The sequence below is a fragment of the Dipodascopsis tothii genome, assembly GCF_038497935.1.
Source record: "Dipodascopsis tothii strain CBS 759.85 unplaced genomic scaffold V1510scaffold_45, whole genome shotgun sequence".
Classification (NCBI taxonomy): Eukaryota; Fungi; Ascomycota; class Lipomycetes; order Lipomycetales; family Lipomycetaceae; genus Neoaidaea; species Neoaidaea tothii.
In genome coordinates this window covers 1-12,178 of record NW_027118029.1, presented here as the reverse complement: position 1 = coordinate 12,178, position 12,178 = coordinate 1, and the positions used below count along the sequence as shown (strand labels likewise).

The 12,178-nt window shown below is 43.7% G+C and overlaps 4 protein-coding genes across 4 annotated transcripts; 3 read left to right on the top strand and 1 right to left on the bottom strand.

The window, feature by feature from the left end:
• The first annotated feature begins 90 nt into the window (after positions 1-90).
• On the top strand, positions 91-571 carry V1510DRAFT_423312 (histone-fold-containing protein). The gene is made up of 2 exons (XM_066934926.1): positions 91-284; positions 320-571. Exons 1-2 carry the CDS (start codon positions 135-137, stop codon positions 479-481), a joined length of 312 nt encoding a protein of 103 aa, XP_066786678.1. The 5' UTR covers positions 91-134; the 3' UTR covers positions 482-571.
• Positions 572-4,940: 4,369 nt separating this feature from the next.
• V1510DRAFT_370397 (uncharacterized protein) lies at positions 4,941-6,245 on the top strand (the record flags this gene model as incomplete). The annotated part of the gene is made up of 2 exons (XM_066931436.1): positions 4,941-5,474; positions 5,550-6,245. Coding segments are annotated over 2 exons (1,230 nt in total), but the record flags the coding sequence as incomplete, so codon positions are not given.
• A 502-nt stretch (positions 6,246-6,747) lies between these two features.
• Positions 6,748-6,984, bottom strand: V1510DRAFT_370449 (uncharacterized protein; the record flags this gene model as incomplete). The annotated part of the gene is made up of 1 exon (XM_066931439.1): positions 6,748-6,984. One exon carries the CDS (start codon positions 6,982-6,984, stop codon positions 6,748-6,750), a length of 237 nt encoding a protein of 78 aa, XP_066786676.1.
• Positions 6,985-7,024: 40 nt separating this feature from the next.
• Positions 7,025-11,834, top strand: V1510DRAFT_423300 (RAVE protein 1 C terminal-domain-containing protein). Its single transcript, XM_066934925.1, has 10 exons — positions 7,025-7,571; positions 7,614-7,727; positions 7,759-7,824; positions 7,860-8,011; positions 8,050-8,247; positions 8,287-8,617; positions 8,653-8,788; positions 8,827-10,009; positions 10,049-10,424; positions 10,462-11,834. Exons 1-10 carry the CDS (start codon positions 7,485-7,487, stop codon positions 11,779-11,781), a joined length of 3,963 nt encoding a protein of 1,320 aa, XP_066786675.1. The 5' UTR covers positions 7,025-7,484; the 3' UTR covers positions 11,782-11,834.
• Positions 11,835-12,178: the final 344 nt, after the last annotated feature.

The window sequence follows — 12,178 nt, the reverse complement described above, 5'->3', positions numbered from 1 at the left end:
ACCTACAATGTTTGATGAAAAAGCCCTTGCCCAATACTCCTATCTTTTTATATCCCCTCTGTTTCCCGCTCTTCCTATTTCTCTATAACATCATCAAATCATTTACTTAACTTTTAAGTAACTCATCATCAACAATGTCTGGCCGTGGAAAAGGTGGAAAGGGACTTGGAAAGGGCGGTGCCAAGCGTCACCGCAAGATCTTGCGTGACAACATCCAGGGTATCACGAAGCCCGCCATCAGACGTCTTGCTCGTCGTGGTGGTGTCAAGCGTATCTCTGCTTTGGTAAGTCAGAGATTATAGGAGATACTGATCATCAGATCTACGAGGAGACTCGTGGAGTCCTTAAGTCGTTTTTGGAGGGCGTCATTCGGGACGCTGTGACTTACACTGAGCACGCCAAGCGTAAGACCGTGACGTCGTTGGACGTTGTCTATGCTCTTAAGCGCCAGGGCCGTACCCTTTACGGTTTCGGTGGTTAAATATATGAACTGGTTGTGGTTTTTTTTTTAGTGTAATGGTATTTGTAAAATAGAATATGGATTAATTTCGAAATGATGAGTGATTTCGGGTTGGAAATCAATGAGAACCTGATTTTGCCGTGTCTGTTGGCAGAGGCAAATTATGGGTATCGTATTGGTGTTTGGCGCGTGTGCCATATTATGTGACTTTTAAGGACTAAGTGCATAATGTAACGGCTCGCGGATGTGTCGAAATAGACATAAATGGCACGTAGTTTAAATGGCGCGCGCCCTTGTAGAATGAACACATTACATGTCACGTACTTAATAATATTCAGTATCGCAACCGACAGATCGCTGATGTAACAGTGGCAAGAGACAGCACACGCCTATGACTGTGGATAGATTGTTCGATATGTTTGCTGCCTGTAATCGTAACTAGGTAGAAAATAATTTCGAACGTAACCGATGTGATAAAGAATGCGTTTTCATGAGGTATGTGTGTCGGCGCGTGAGGGCATTGAGAGCATCAGCGAGGGATAGAGGCATGTTGGAGCCCAAACATTTGGTGCGTTGCACGCACTTTCTGTCAATTACTATTACTTTGGCTTGCGGTTCTGACACAGCAAAAGAAGAGACGGCCTCTTTATTACCAGTGTGAAGCTATTTCTGACTATTTCTGAGCATCGAGCCGCTCGTTCGCATTAAGCTGTCCGACACCTACGGACTTTTGGTACGCAAACTGTAACTAGTTCTCACCGATGGCTCGAATTTCTGGACCACTGCTTTCTGTGATACATCACTATGACATATAGCGTTCGGCCATTGACTGGAGCGAAATCCCGGTCATTCTTGACCGACTTTGAAGGCAGACTGCCAGCTCGACATTGAAGTCTCTGACTGCGATAAGCTGCTCACGTCGAAAGATACATTTGCTTGTGCTGTAATGATGAGCTCTTTCAGACCACGTATATCGCGCTACAGCAGCTCACAAGGAACAATTATCAGAAGAATCACCTACCTCAAAAATGCTTACAAGGAGTAATCGGTCTCGACTGTTGCATTCCCCCGCACGTCTTAAGTTTAAGAGCCTGCTGCTAAGCGGCAGAACTGGCCAAGAAAGTCTCCTCTCTTTTACGAGCAGCGCCAGTGGCCGGAAGTGATATGAAAGCAACATCAAGCAGCGCTACAGCTGTATGGACCTCTTAGTTCTATCATGAGTGCTCATCGATTGAGACATAGATTTTTCCAGGTACAAACCTAATTCATGAGTTAGTCTTGCGGATTGGTACAGCCATATAAAGTTTAATATGCATCCGTACGCATGGCGAGCTCCTCCGCCTCGTATCGAAAATTAGCAGTGCACCCGATTGAAAGTGCCCACTATTAGTGCCCACTATACAAGCACTGCTTGGTAAAAATCTGTAAATGTCGGGTGTATCGTGGCCTTGTCGCGCTGGTTATTAGTATTTCATATTTTTGAACAGTCTTGTTTATTTCAGTCAACAGAAATTACCAGTCAACGTAGTCAATCTTCAGCTCAGCCCATGGCTCGATCTATGATATACATCACGGCAGCTATATGCTATGGATCCATGGACCTGAGTCACAACAAGAAGCTTGCATGCATTGGGACCCATAGTCTACGAAATTTCAAGACTCCAAACATTAGGCACACAATTATAGTCTGACCGCTTAAGCAACGGACTCTCTAACGCTATAGATACAAGAGACCATGCACCCTACAGCATACTAACGAACACTGCAGTAGTGCGATCACACTCAGTCCGTGAGACAGAAGGTCTACCCAAACCGTACGTCCGGTCCGATAGATCCATACATTTGACAAGTGCCATTGTACAAAATCGCCAGTAGAGCAGTCAAGATTCGATGAGGTCCGTCTTGCGATGGCATCACCCTGCAATTTCTAGTGAGCTCGCATTCTTTACCGGACTTCGAAGCAGTAAGTCGAATGACTGGCACGCGTGATCGACAAGGATATAGATAAGTTTTGGTATCATGTAGCTCTGGGCCCTCGAAAATCAATATATGTTTGAAGGAACTAGATCCGATGTCTGGTGACAGGATTCTTGACTGATACTTTAGCGATATGAACTATCTGAGGCAGTTAATAGAAGATTGGTTTAGCGTAGTGCAAGCACAAGGCCCTCGTACTAAATTTGTAGATTGCGCCTACTGCATCACCATGGATAATTGGTTTGAGGACATCTCCGAAACCAAAAATTTGCACATAAATCAGCTAGTCCAAATGGGATCATGAGCTTCCCAACTTCTCCACAAGTAAAGACAGGCGGTAGATCTATTGTGGTGTATCACATTTAGCAACTCGAAGCAAATGCTGTCATCTGAATGCTCCCAATTTACGTGTGGAGGCAGCAAGTCCTGCTTTGTAAGAGTCGGACGTGGTTAGGTAGGTGGTACAGGAAACAAGCTCTCTTTTACTGAGAACCGTGTAGCCTCGTATGTCGCCTGAGTCAGGTAAAAGTTGTTGTTTCGAAGTGGAACCCGTGTCTTTTGAGAGCACTTCCGAGAGTAGGTCAATGAAAATTATTTGCAGCCATGAAGTAAAAATTTTCTCTGCGGGTATGCATAAATTAGTGCATTTATTCCAATTGCACGTAACAACGTCGTACGTCTCCTAAGGATGTTATGGTAGAACGTGTACATTGAGAGGGAGGAAGGATAATGAACTAGAGACTACAGAGAAAAAGTTAAAAGAAAAAAAAATTCTTCACTCGTTGGCAGCCGAACGAGGTCGATGCATACAGCGCACAGATTGCGAAGACCACTGATCCACAGCACTGGGGCGGATCAGGTGGATCAGGGCGCTGGGACTAGGATGAAACGCTAGTATACAATAAGACATCTAAAAATATTACCTCATTAGTAATATATATAGAATGATTCCACGATTCTAGAGAGATTCCTAAATAGGAAGGTGTACGCTAGAGGAGCTGAGGCTGTCCCTTGTCATGCGCTTCTTTCGCTAGTGTCATGTACAGATCACACGGATCATGCAATCCCAACAAGCTAACATTCTGAATAGGCGACTGATGCCTTGCGCCGTGTGCCTCTCGGGGCATTAGCGTGTCTTAAGCCTGTACCGTGACTGCTGCCATCTTCTCATTACTGTATATGCACTCAGGTGACAACTAACAGGTGACACAGAGAAACTACATATTTTAGGCTAAAAGTAGATCGTACACAATATTAAGCTGCTGCTCCAGTTGAGATACATGAGAGCGACCTTGAGTCTAGTGCGGATATTTGGTGCCGCCCTTGTGAGAAGCATATTGCACACGTCCTATTGAATATGGATCATAGCATTTGTTGTGTACTTGTAACACCTAGCTGCGCAGCTGCAAGCTGCACAGCTGTGCGGCACTATTTATCACCTTAGAGTAGTAATGGGACAATCGAAACACGCTAAGTGAGTAAAACGGTTATATGTTCAAATGACGGTACGTTTATGCCATACAGGTAGCTTACACATGTGCCGAAAATCACATAACTTTCAGTAATAGAGCGTTGATCGCTAAAAATTACGTATTGAGTGACGTATACGGATTAGTAAATTCCCTAGTCATGCATTGCTGGTATATCCGATATAATAATACTGTACTATGACGCTATCTGCTAAGAGTACCAGGTAAATTTAGACTCGAAATTGTCAGTATCTTTTGATATATGGTACATTTTAATATATCTTCCAGATATTTTTTCTGCTCCAGAAAGAAATATATATAATATTTCGAGAAGAATCCCGCTTCTTCTCTTCACCCTGCCTCTATATTTGTTAAACGAGTGCAAATTTTCGCACATCTTAAGTAATATTTTCAAAATCAGCGACATAGTAATCTCTCGGTTACGTATCATCTTCTTTCTTTAGTGATCAGCAAGGCTAAGCTATCATCTAGTTACACTATATGCCCTCTCATATTTAATATATATGGAACTGCGGAACATGGCAGATTTTGTATTATTTGATTCAGCACCTATTAAAAGGCCTACTACTGCCTTTCAGTTTTACACCGGAAGCAACAGCCTAAATAATACATCGGATTTTGCAAATCCTATGTATTACGCAAACACTGACCAGCAAAGCCTGCATGGACCAGTTGGCTTACCTCGACGGGAATCCAACTCTTACTCACTACCGGCGTCTCTTTCCTCAACACCCATCGGATCGCCAGGACTATTTCATACATATATAAATTCAAATTCCGGGACGTCTAACGGAGCGAATAATTTCAACATGCTTGCTCCCAGTAAGGACATCTCAGCGCTGGATTTACCGATGAGCATTCCTCCGATGCTTTCCCCTTCACCGGTCATTTCCGGTCAGTCCGGAAAGTTATATGGAGACAGTGTCGACTATTCTCGTCCCTATGACGAGGCTGACTATTCACTTACGAAAGAAGGTATGGTCCGCGACTAATGCCCACTAACAAAACTAGAAAGCTTTGACTTCCAAAACCCCCAACTGCGCAATCAAAAATTAGAGAGGACTATCTCAGATGTGCTGGAAGATGAGCTGTACTCGCCCAACCTTTCTCCAACCACTGTGAGCGACGACTTCGTTGCAGATCTCTCTGAATCACTTTCCCCTACATGGGGCATTAAATCTTTGCCTGCAACAAGAACGGCCTCTCCCAACAACTTTAGAGATCTTTCACCGTTTAGAAAATCTTCTCCTTTCTATTCTGGTGTCACGGCCGAGTCACCGTTAACACATTCGCAATCTTATCATGATCTTATTAATGATACGATGAACGTGCAGAGCCAGCCGCGTGCGGATAATAGACAACTGGACAATAGTCCGGCAACTGGAGGTGCAGTTCCCAGTCTTGCCTCTATCAAGCCCGTCTTTCAAAAGCAAAAGTTCTCGCCCATTCAGCAAAAGCTCGTTCGAAATCAACTACAGAATCAGCAAAATATGCAAAAATTACACGACATAAATCCTGACTCTGCTCAAATAGCTAATGTTCCGTTCGTCAGCGCGCAGACTTTTAATGCACCTCCAGCTGTGAATCAATCAACGTTGAATATTATGAATGCTTCGTTGCAGAATACGCCACCTTCTAAAACAATTTCTCCGAAGGAGTCTCTCCTTGACTATTCTGAGTCCACCTCGAATGCGACACTGGCATCGTATCAAAGTACACCTAACAGCAACCAAGACGATTTTGGCAGTGAAACGGCAGACGAACTTAGCACTGGCTTTAACACTCCGACCGGGCTGCAAAACGGCTATACATTCACGAACAATGACCTGGAGCGAGGACGCCCACTAAACAGGTTGCCAGATCACTACTACTCTCCTGCGCAATCACAAATTAGTCAGAGACAAGATTTTGAAGATTACGGGAACATGTCGACTGGTTCGCCCATGCCTTCTGGTAGCCTCTATTCGATGGCTCAAGAAGATAACATATATGTTTGCAATGAATGTGGTCGCAGATTTCCGCGCGCTCATAACCTTCAGTTACATAAGCGCACCCACAACGTCACGCCGCCTAGGAAGAAATTACCCTTATCTGCTCATGTTGGGCCGCATAGATGTACATGGATTAATCCGTCGACGGGAAAAGTATGCAACAAAGTTTTTTCTAGACCGTACGATTTGATAAGACATCAAGATACGATTCACGCTTCGAGCAGGAAAACGTTTAAATGCGATCTATGTGGCGATGACACCAAGACCTTCTCGAGACAAGACGCTCTTGCACGACACATCAGAGTTAAACACGAAAAAGGGAAATAAATCATCTATGCATCGAATTTATTTTGATTATCGGCGTTGGTGTGTTTTTTATATATATGGCCATGGCAATCGATGGAGACTTGCGGGTTGGGTTTAGGGAAGCATCACTATGGAAAAACAGATAGGACCCTTTTTTATTAATACTTTGGTAATTGGTCATTTTGCTTTACGATGTACTGTATTTTTGGTGACATGTAATTAAAGGGCGAATCTTGGAGAGCTCGCGGTCTTCACCAGCGGCTGTAATAATTAAGTGTATTTAACGATAAAACATGTTTTAGTAATGTATTCTTTCGTGTTGTCTACACTGGACGAAAATTTTAGGGAAGTTCACTGTTTAACTGCAGAGAACGATATAATTTATAAATCTTTTGACGCGTGTCTTATGCGCCTGATAGTTGACAATGTGGTTCCCAGCAATCTATAGTCTACAACACCAGCTGCTTCGACCATCACAATACCGCGGGATACTTGTACTTGGCATAGCGAGACCAAACTTGGGTCAGCCGGAATTCGTACGGCAGAGATACTTACCATGGTATGCGAACTTACGTCCCATAAACTTGCCAGCGAAAGGTAGTACAACCAGTGATATCAAAAATTGTAGCTGCCGGAGTGATTCTTCCCATTCTGCCTGCGCCTCGTCTATCTCAGTGGAGATGCTTGACTCATCGTACCCATCAGCTTCGTCGTAAACGATTGTATCATCATGTGTCACCGCTTCTCGATCATACTGCATTTTTGATTTCTATTGAGATAGACAGCCTGATGTTTGTGCAATCTGAGCTGTGGTCAATGTATGCCGCGGTTAGGGCTTCAAGCCATGTACTCCCACTCAACTGTTCACCGCTCCAATTTAAACACGAGACAGTTGCCGTAATCTATTACAGCTATCCATAAATTTCTCGACTTTTAATCTCGGACTCTGCTCGATATATGTGTGGTAGGAAAGTTTCCGTGCGCACACGCCTCCGGATTTTATCTGTACAGTAATATATGATCGGTCGCATACAGATATAAAGTTTCGTCAAATAGCAGCATCTCAGTTCGGACATAGGCATCCCTACTTCATTATCGAGACATCCAACAACTGAGCGCGAGCCTTAGCGTAATTGCCGTCTATTGGCTGATCTTCTCAAGCATATGCTACTACCTAGGTAAACATATATCAGCATAGCGCAAAGTTGGCCCGGAAGTATTCCAAGAAGCGCAGGCTTAAAGTGGAGCCATACAGCTGCTATGTCATCGATTGATATTCACGCTGGAAAACCAAATCCAATACACCAAGCACAGAGTACGGCTTATTGGAATGATTGCAGAGTATACGTAAGTGAGCCTATCGACGAGGCTTGTTTAATGACAAAATAGGCATACACATCAGGAAACAATTTAGTCATCTTCTCCAGCCTTCGCGTCCCCTGTCAAACGATCTATCTCGACCGTGATGGAGGTGCTGTTGACATCGAAGAGTCTTCTGGCAGGGTATGAATACAGTGGGAAGGTTTAACTCTAGATTGCAGTTGTCATTGGTTCGAAGGTGCAAGTTTATCAGCCCAGCTTGTCAATTAAAAAACCAAAGGTAACCGGTATATTGAAGATGTCTGACCGTTCCAGTGGACATTAGAGTGGACACTACCACTCGACCGAGATGATGGCATTCCTTCGGGTGTCAATTGGGGTAATGACGAAGAGCTTTTCATCTCTGGGAAAACAATCTCACTATGGACTTTCTTCAAAGACGGTCCCCACCGACTCTGGAAAAAGCAGTAAGTCGAAACCTCTCAAAATTTGTACTGACCATGAGTCTTGCACTTCCGGCGATGATGTCTGCGTTTTCATACGATGCCTACCTTGCTGCGACTGTCGGAAGTAACGACCGCCTAGTAAAAGTTTGGCGCAGATTCTCCTATGATGTCTCGAATGTTGATTTCGATTTCTCTTACCTCCCCCACCCTCGAGCTGTAACAAACATACGTTGGCGACGACCCTTCAGCAATGCACAGTAAGTATCGATGTATGCGCACAGCTTTTGACGGCATAGAAGCGTGGACAATATTTTGTACACATTTTGCTCCGATGGCGTTCTTCGTATATGGGCGCCTACTGATGGATCGGAAACGTCTTACATGCAAATGTGGGCTTCTTTGGACCTATTCGACGTACTGCCTCGAAACTTTCCTGACGAGAAAAGATACGCCTTCATAGTTGATAACAAGGACTTCACACGAGCCACTGAGTCTGCTGTTCGACACTCAAAAGATGGCACTTTATCGGACAAAAAAATGCAGAACTTGATAGAGGTAGCCGCTCGTAATCCTGATATTTGCATTGTGTTTGATGAGAGAGGGCGGATGGCAGTTGTGGGCATTGAAGTAAGTCAACTTGTATGCAGGCAGCTAATACGCAGAACATCGGCTCTCGTGTGAAAAAGTCTCTCAGTATTTTTGATATTTCATACAACGATACACCATTGGACAGATTTCCTGAGGGAACCGACCATATAGGAATGTTAGGTTTCGGGGCTACGACTCAGTCTGAGCCAGGTAAATCGGTTGAGGCAATCGAAGCTGACCGGTAACAGATTTCACTCTGATAATGCACGATTTCGCCGGCGTAATAAAATGTTACGTGGCCCGTTTTGAGGACATACTGTACCCCGGTGACCTAGAGCAACGTCTTTCGCTTAAAAATGTTTGGACAGGTCATAACAAATCGATACAAAGGTTTGTCCGGACAGCGGATGGAAAAGCGCTGCTGTCTTCCAGTAGCCATGCAGAAAATATTGTCTGGCAGCATAAAGTGGAGCACAACTACGCCACTATATACCCTCGCAGTATAATCATGGCCCCAGATTATGTTCGGAGTGCGGTCATTCTCTCCAAGGGAGCATATGTCGTGACCATACAGAGCTATGAAATTGTTTTGTGGAGCTGTTCTCAGCCAACGGCAAAGCGAATTGCGGGTGTTGCTCTTGGAGATTTTGACAGCAAAAAAATACTAAACTTGGTTCTAATTCCAGAGCAATCTCTCTGTAGATACCACGTCTTGGCTCTTGGTGTTACTAATGATGGAGTGGTTTGGGAGATTAATTTGCCAGATAGCTCCGAACGTTCTATTCCCGGTTCTCCACAGCCTTTGGCCGATCCAGCAGCATTCCAGAGTAACATATGGCCAACCTTCGCCAATGGCTCCTTCTCCGATAAAACAGTGACTCGGTATCATTCAACTAAGTCGGCTTATCTCAAGGAATTCGCTCGTTTCAAATTGCCTATACCTGAAGATGACGTACTCAAACACGCTATAGCCGTTGATCCTGTTGGCTGGAATGCTACACTGTCCAATACTTTTGACCAGTTCACGCGTGATGTCCTCACTACGATATCTAGTTCGGGAACAGTTAGATCATGGACCGTTAAAGTCTCTGACCAAGATCGCTCTGTCTCCTGGCTACAGACGGCCAGCGTTGAAACTGGCATTCATTCGGTAGTATTGGCTAAAGCCAGCTCTATGAAAAAACTCGCGATTGTGGATAGTAGGTCTTTGAGACTTACGATCTGGGATATACGTGAGCAACATCTGGAATACGAAGAACAGTTTGAGGCCCTAAACACGATCCAGGATTTGGACTGGATATGCTCTCCAGATTCCCAGAGCATCCTTTCAGTGGGCTTTCCCAGTAAAGTGAATCTTTATTGTCAGTTACGGTTCGATTATACGAAGGAGTTGCCAGCATGGAGCTCTTTTCGTGAGATCAGTGTGACACCGTACGTTCTCAAGGAATAATGGCATAAACTAACTAGCAGGTTTACAACCAGAAGTATTGCAGACTCTATATGGTTGGATGATGGCACCCTTGTAATCGGCTCTGGAAACCAGCTCTTCATAGTAGACAAAAAAATCGATTCGGCAAGTGCCGACAAAGTACAGCATCTATTACCTCATAAGATTCCTTTGGGAAACATTTTTGACGTGGTCTCAGTATTGAATGGTCCGTTACCTCTGTATCACCCTCAACTTCTTACACAATCCGTTTTTGCCGGAAAATCTAATCAGGCAAGAAATATTCTTACAAACTTGCTTAGAGAGCTGCGCTTTAAAGTTATTGGTGACTCAAAAGTTGCGGATATCGAAAGCTCGCTCGGATTCGACATTGAGCAGTTTTTGTCACAATCTACAGAGGTTTGTGCTCACTGTTGATCTGCGATCTGACAATCAGGAAGAACCGAAGTCTAGGAAACAGAAATATTCACAACTGTTTGCATCCAACTCAGGCGATGACGACATACTCTCCGATTTCAGTCTTGATGTAGCAAGACGGCTTGTTGAATTTTTAACTCAGGTGTCCTTGCCTTATCTTACCAGTCACCAGCAGATAAGTTTGGTCAGCATTATAGAAGGGCTGGGCCAAGTTGAAGAGCACCGCTCGTCTTTAGATGAAAACGGAACGAGGTACCTGTTGGCGTTCCGATTGTTTATACTACATCGTGAGACGCAACTCCAAATGCCGTACCGTGATTTCAATTGGGCGTTACATTCGACATCGCAGGAGATTTTGACTGACTTGGTTCAACGTGCATACCCTAGTGGTCTGACTTGGACTCAAGCCTCCGAGTGTGGTATCTTTATGTGGTTGAAAGATGTGGATTCAGCGAAACGACAGCTTGAAAACATTGCTCGAAACACATATGCCAGCACGGAGTCTAGAGACCCCATTGACTGTTCGCTCTATTACCTCGCTTTACGCAAGAAGCAGGTACTACTAAGTCTTTGGCGTATAGCCCATACTCACAAAGATCAAAGGACGATGATGAAATTTCTCTCCAATGACTTTTCAGATCCAAGGTGGAAAACTGCAGCACTCAAAAACGCTTATGTTCTACTGAGTAAGCAGAGGTACGCCTATGCTGCTGCTTTCTTCCTACTTGGAGATTCGTTGAAAGATGCCGTAAATGTGTGTCTTCGAAACTTGGGAGACATCCAGCTAGCAGTCACCATCGCACGAATTTATGAGGGTGATGGGGGTCTCACCTTCACGAACTTGATAGATCGGGAGATACTTCCTATGGCTTTCCAACGCGGCGACCGATGGCTAGCTAGTTGGGCCTTCTACATGAAAAACGAACGTACCGCAGCTGTCAAATGCATTCTACCGGAATTTTTCAAAGAGATGAGTGCGGCCGAAGCTACAAACGAACTTCAAAACAAGATGTTTTTGGTTGAGGATCCTGTGTTGGTGGTGCTATATAGGCAACTTCGCGATAGCCTTGATCTTGAGCGTTCATGGGAGATTACCCCTGCGATGGAAAATGATTTTGTGCTTCACATAGCCAAGCTCTACGACAGAATGGGATGCGATGTCCTCGCCCTTGATCTCGTGAAAAATTGGGCGTTTTTCAACAAGGGCACCCGTCGGCCCAAATCTGAACAAATTGCAAAATCAGTTTCGCCGGTCGAGTTGAAACAGCCAGTGGAGGCCAAGCCAACTTACAGTATGGCGGCAATGGAAGAGAGCTCGCTGTTGATGAACTGGATGTAATTTAGAAATACATTTTTTGATCTAATCACATCGAATTGTTAACTATACAATCCCAAGAACTGCATATTTAATAACCACAAGATCCACAGACTGGATAATTGTTTTACAGTAGTAAGCATGGCTGACACATAGTATCCGGAATATATTCGGTATTGCCAAGCGCGACAAAGATCTTCTCTCTTACCGTATTCTTTTAGTATGATCAGAATTAACACGTACAAAATATAATTATATAAATAAAAAATTAAATACATAAATAAGTTAATGAATTATGACAGTAATAATGTTAATGATAATAATTGTAATAATAATAATAATAATAATAATAATAATAATAATAATAATAATAATAATAATAATAATAATAATAATAATAATAATAATAATAATAATAATA

What these genes read in the sequence shown, in the direction of transcription:
- V1510DRAFT_423312 (XM_066934926.1), top strand. Translation starts at nt 135, where the DNA reads ATGTCTGGCCGTGGAAAAGGTGGAAAGGGACTTGGAAAGGGCGGTGCC. An exon ending in TCAAGCGTATCTCTGCTTTG is followed by an intron (nt 285 to 319) that starts GTAAGTCAGAGA and finishes ACTGATCATCAG; the next exon opens with ATCTACGAGGAGACTCGTGG.
- V1510DRAFT_423300 (XM_066934925.1), top strand. Translation starts at nt 7,485, where the DNA reads ATGTCATCGATTGATATTCACGCTGGAAAACCAAATCCAATACACCAA. An exon ending in TACGACTCAGTCTGAGCCAG is followed by an intron (nt 8,789 to 8,826) that starts GTAAATCGGTTG and finishes GACCGGTAACAG; the next exon opens with ATTTCACTCTGATAATGCAC. An exon ending in CGTGAGATCAGTGTGACACC is followed by an intron (nt 10,010 to 10,048) that starts GTACGTTCTCAA and finishes ACTAACTAGCAG; the next exon opens with GTTTACAACCAGAAGTATTG.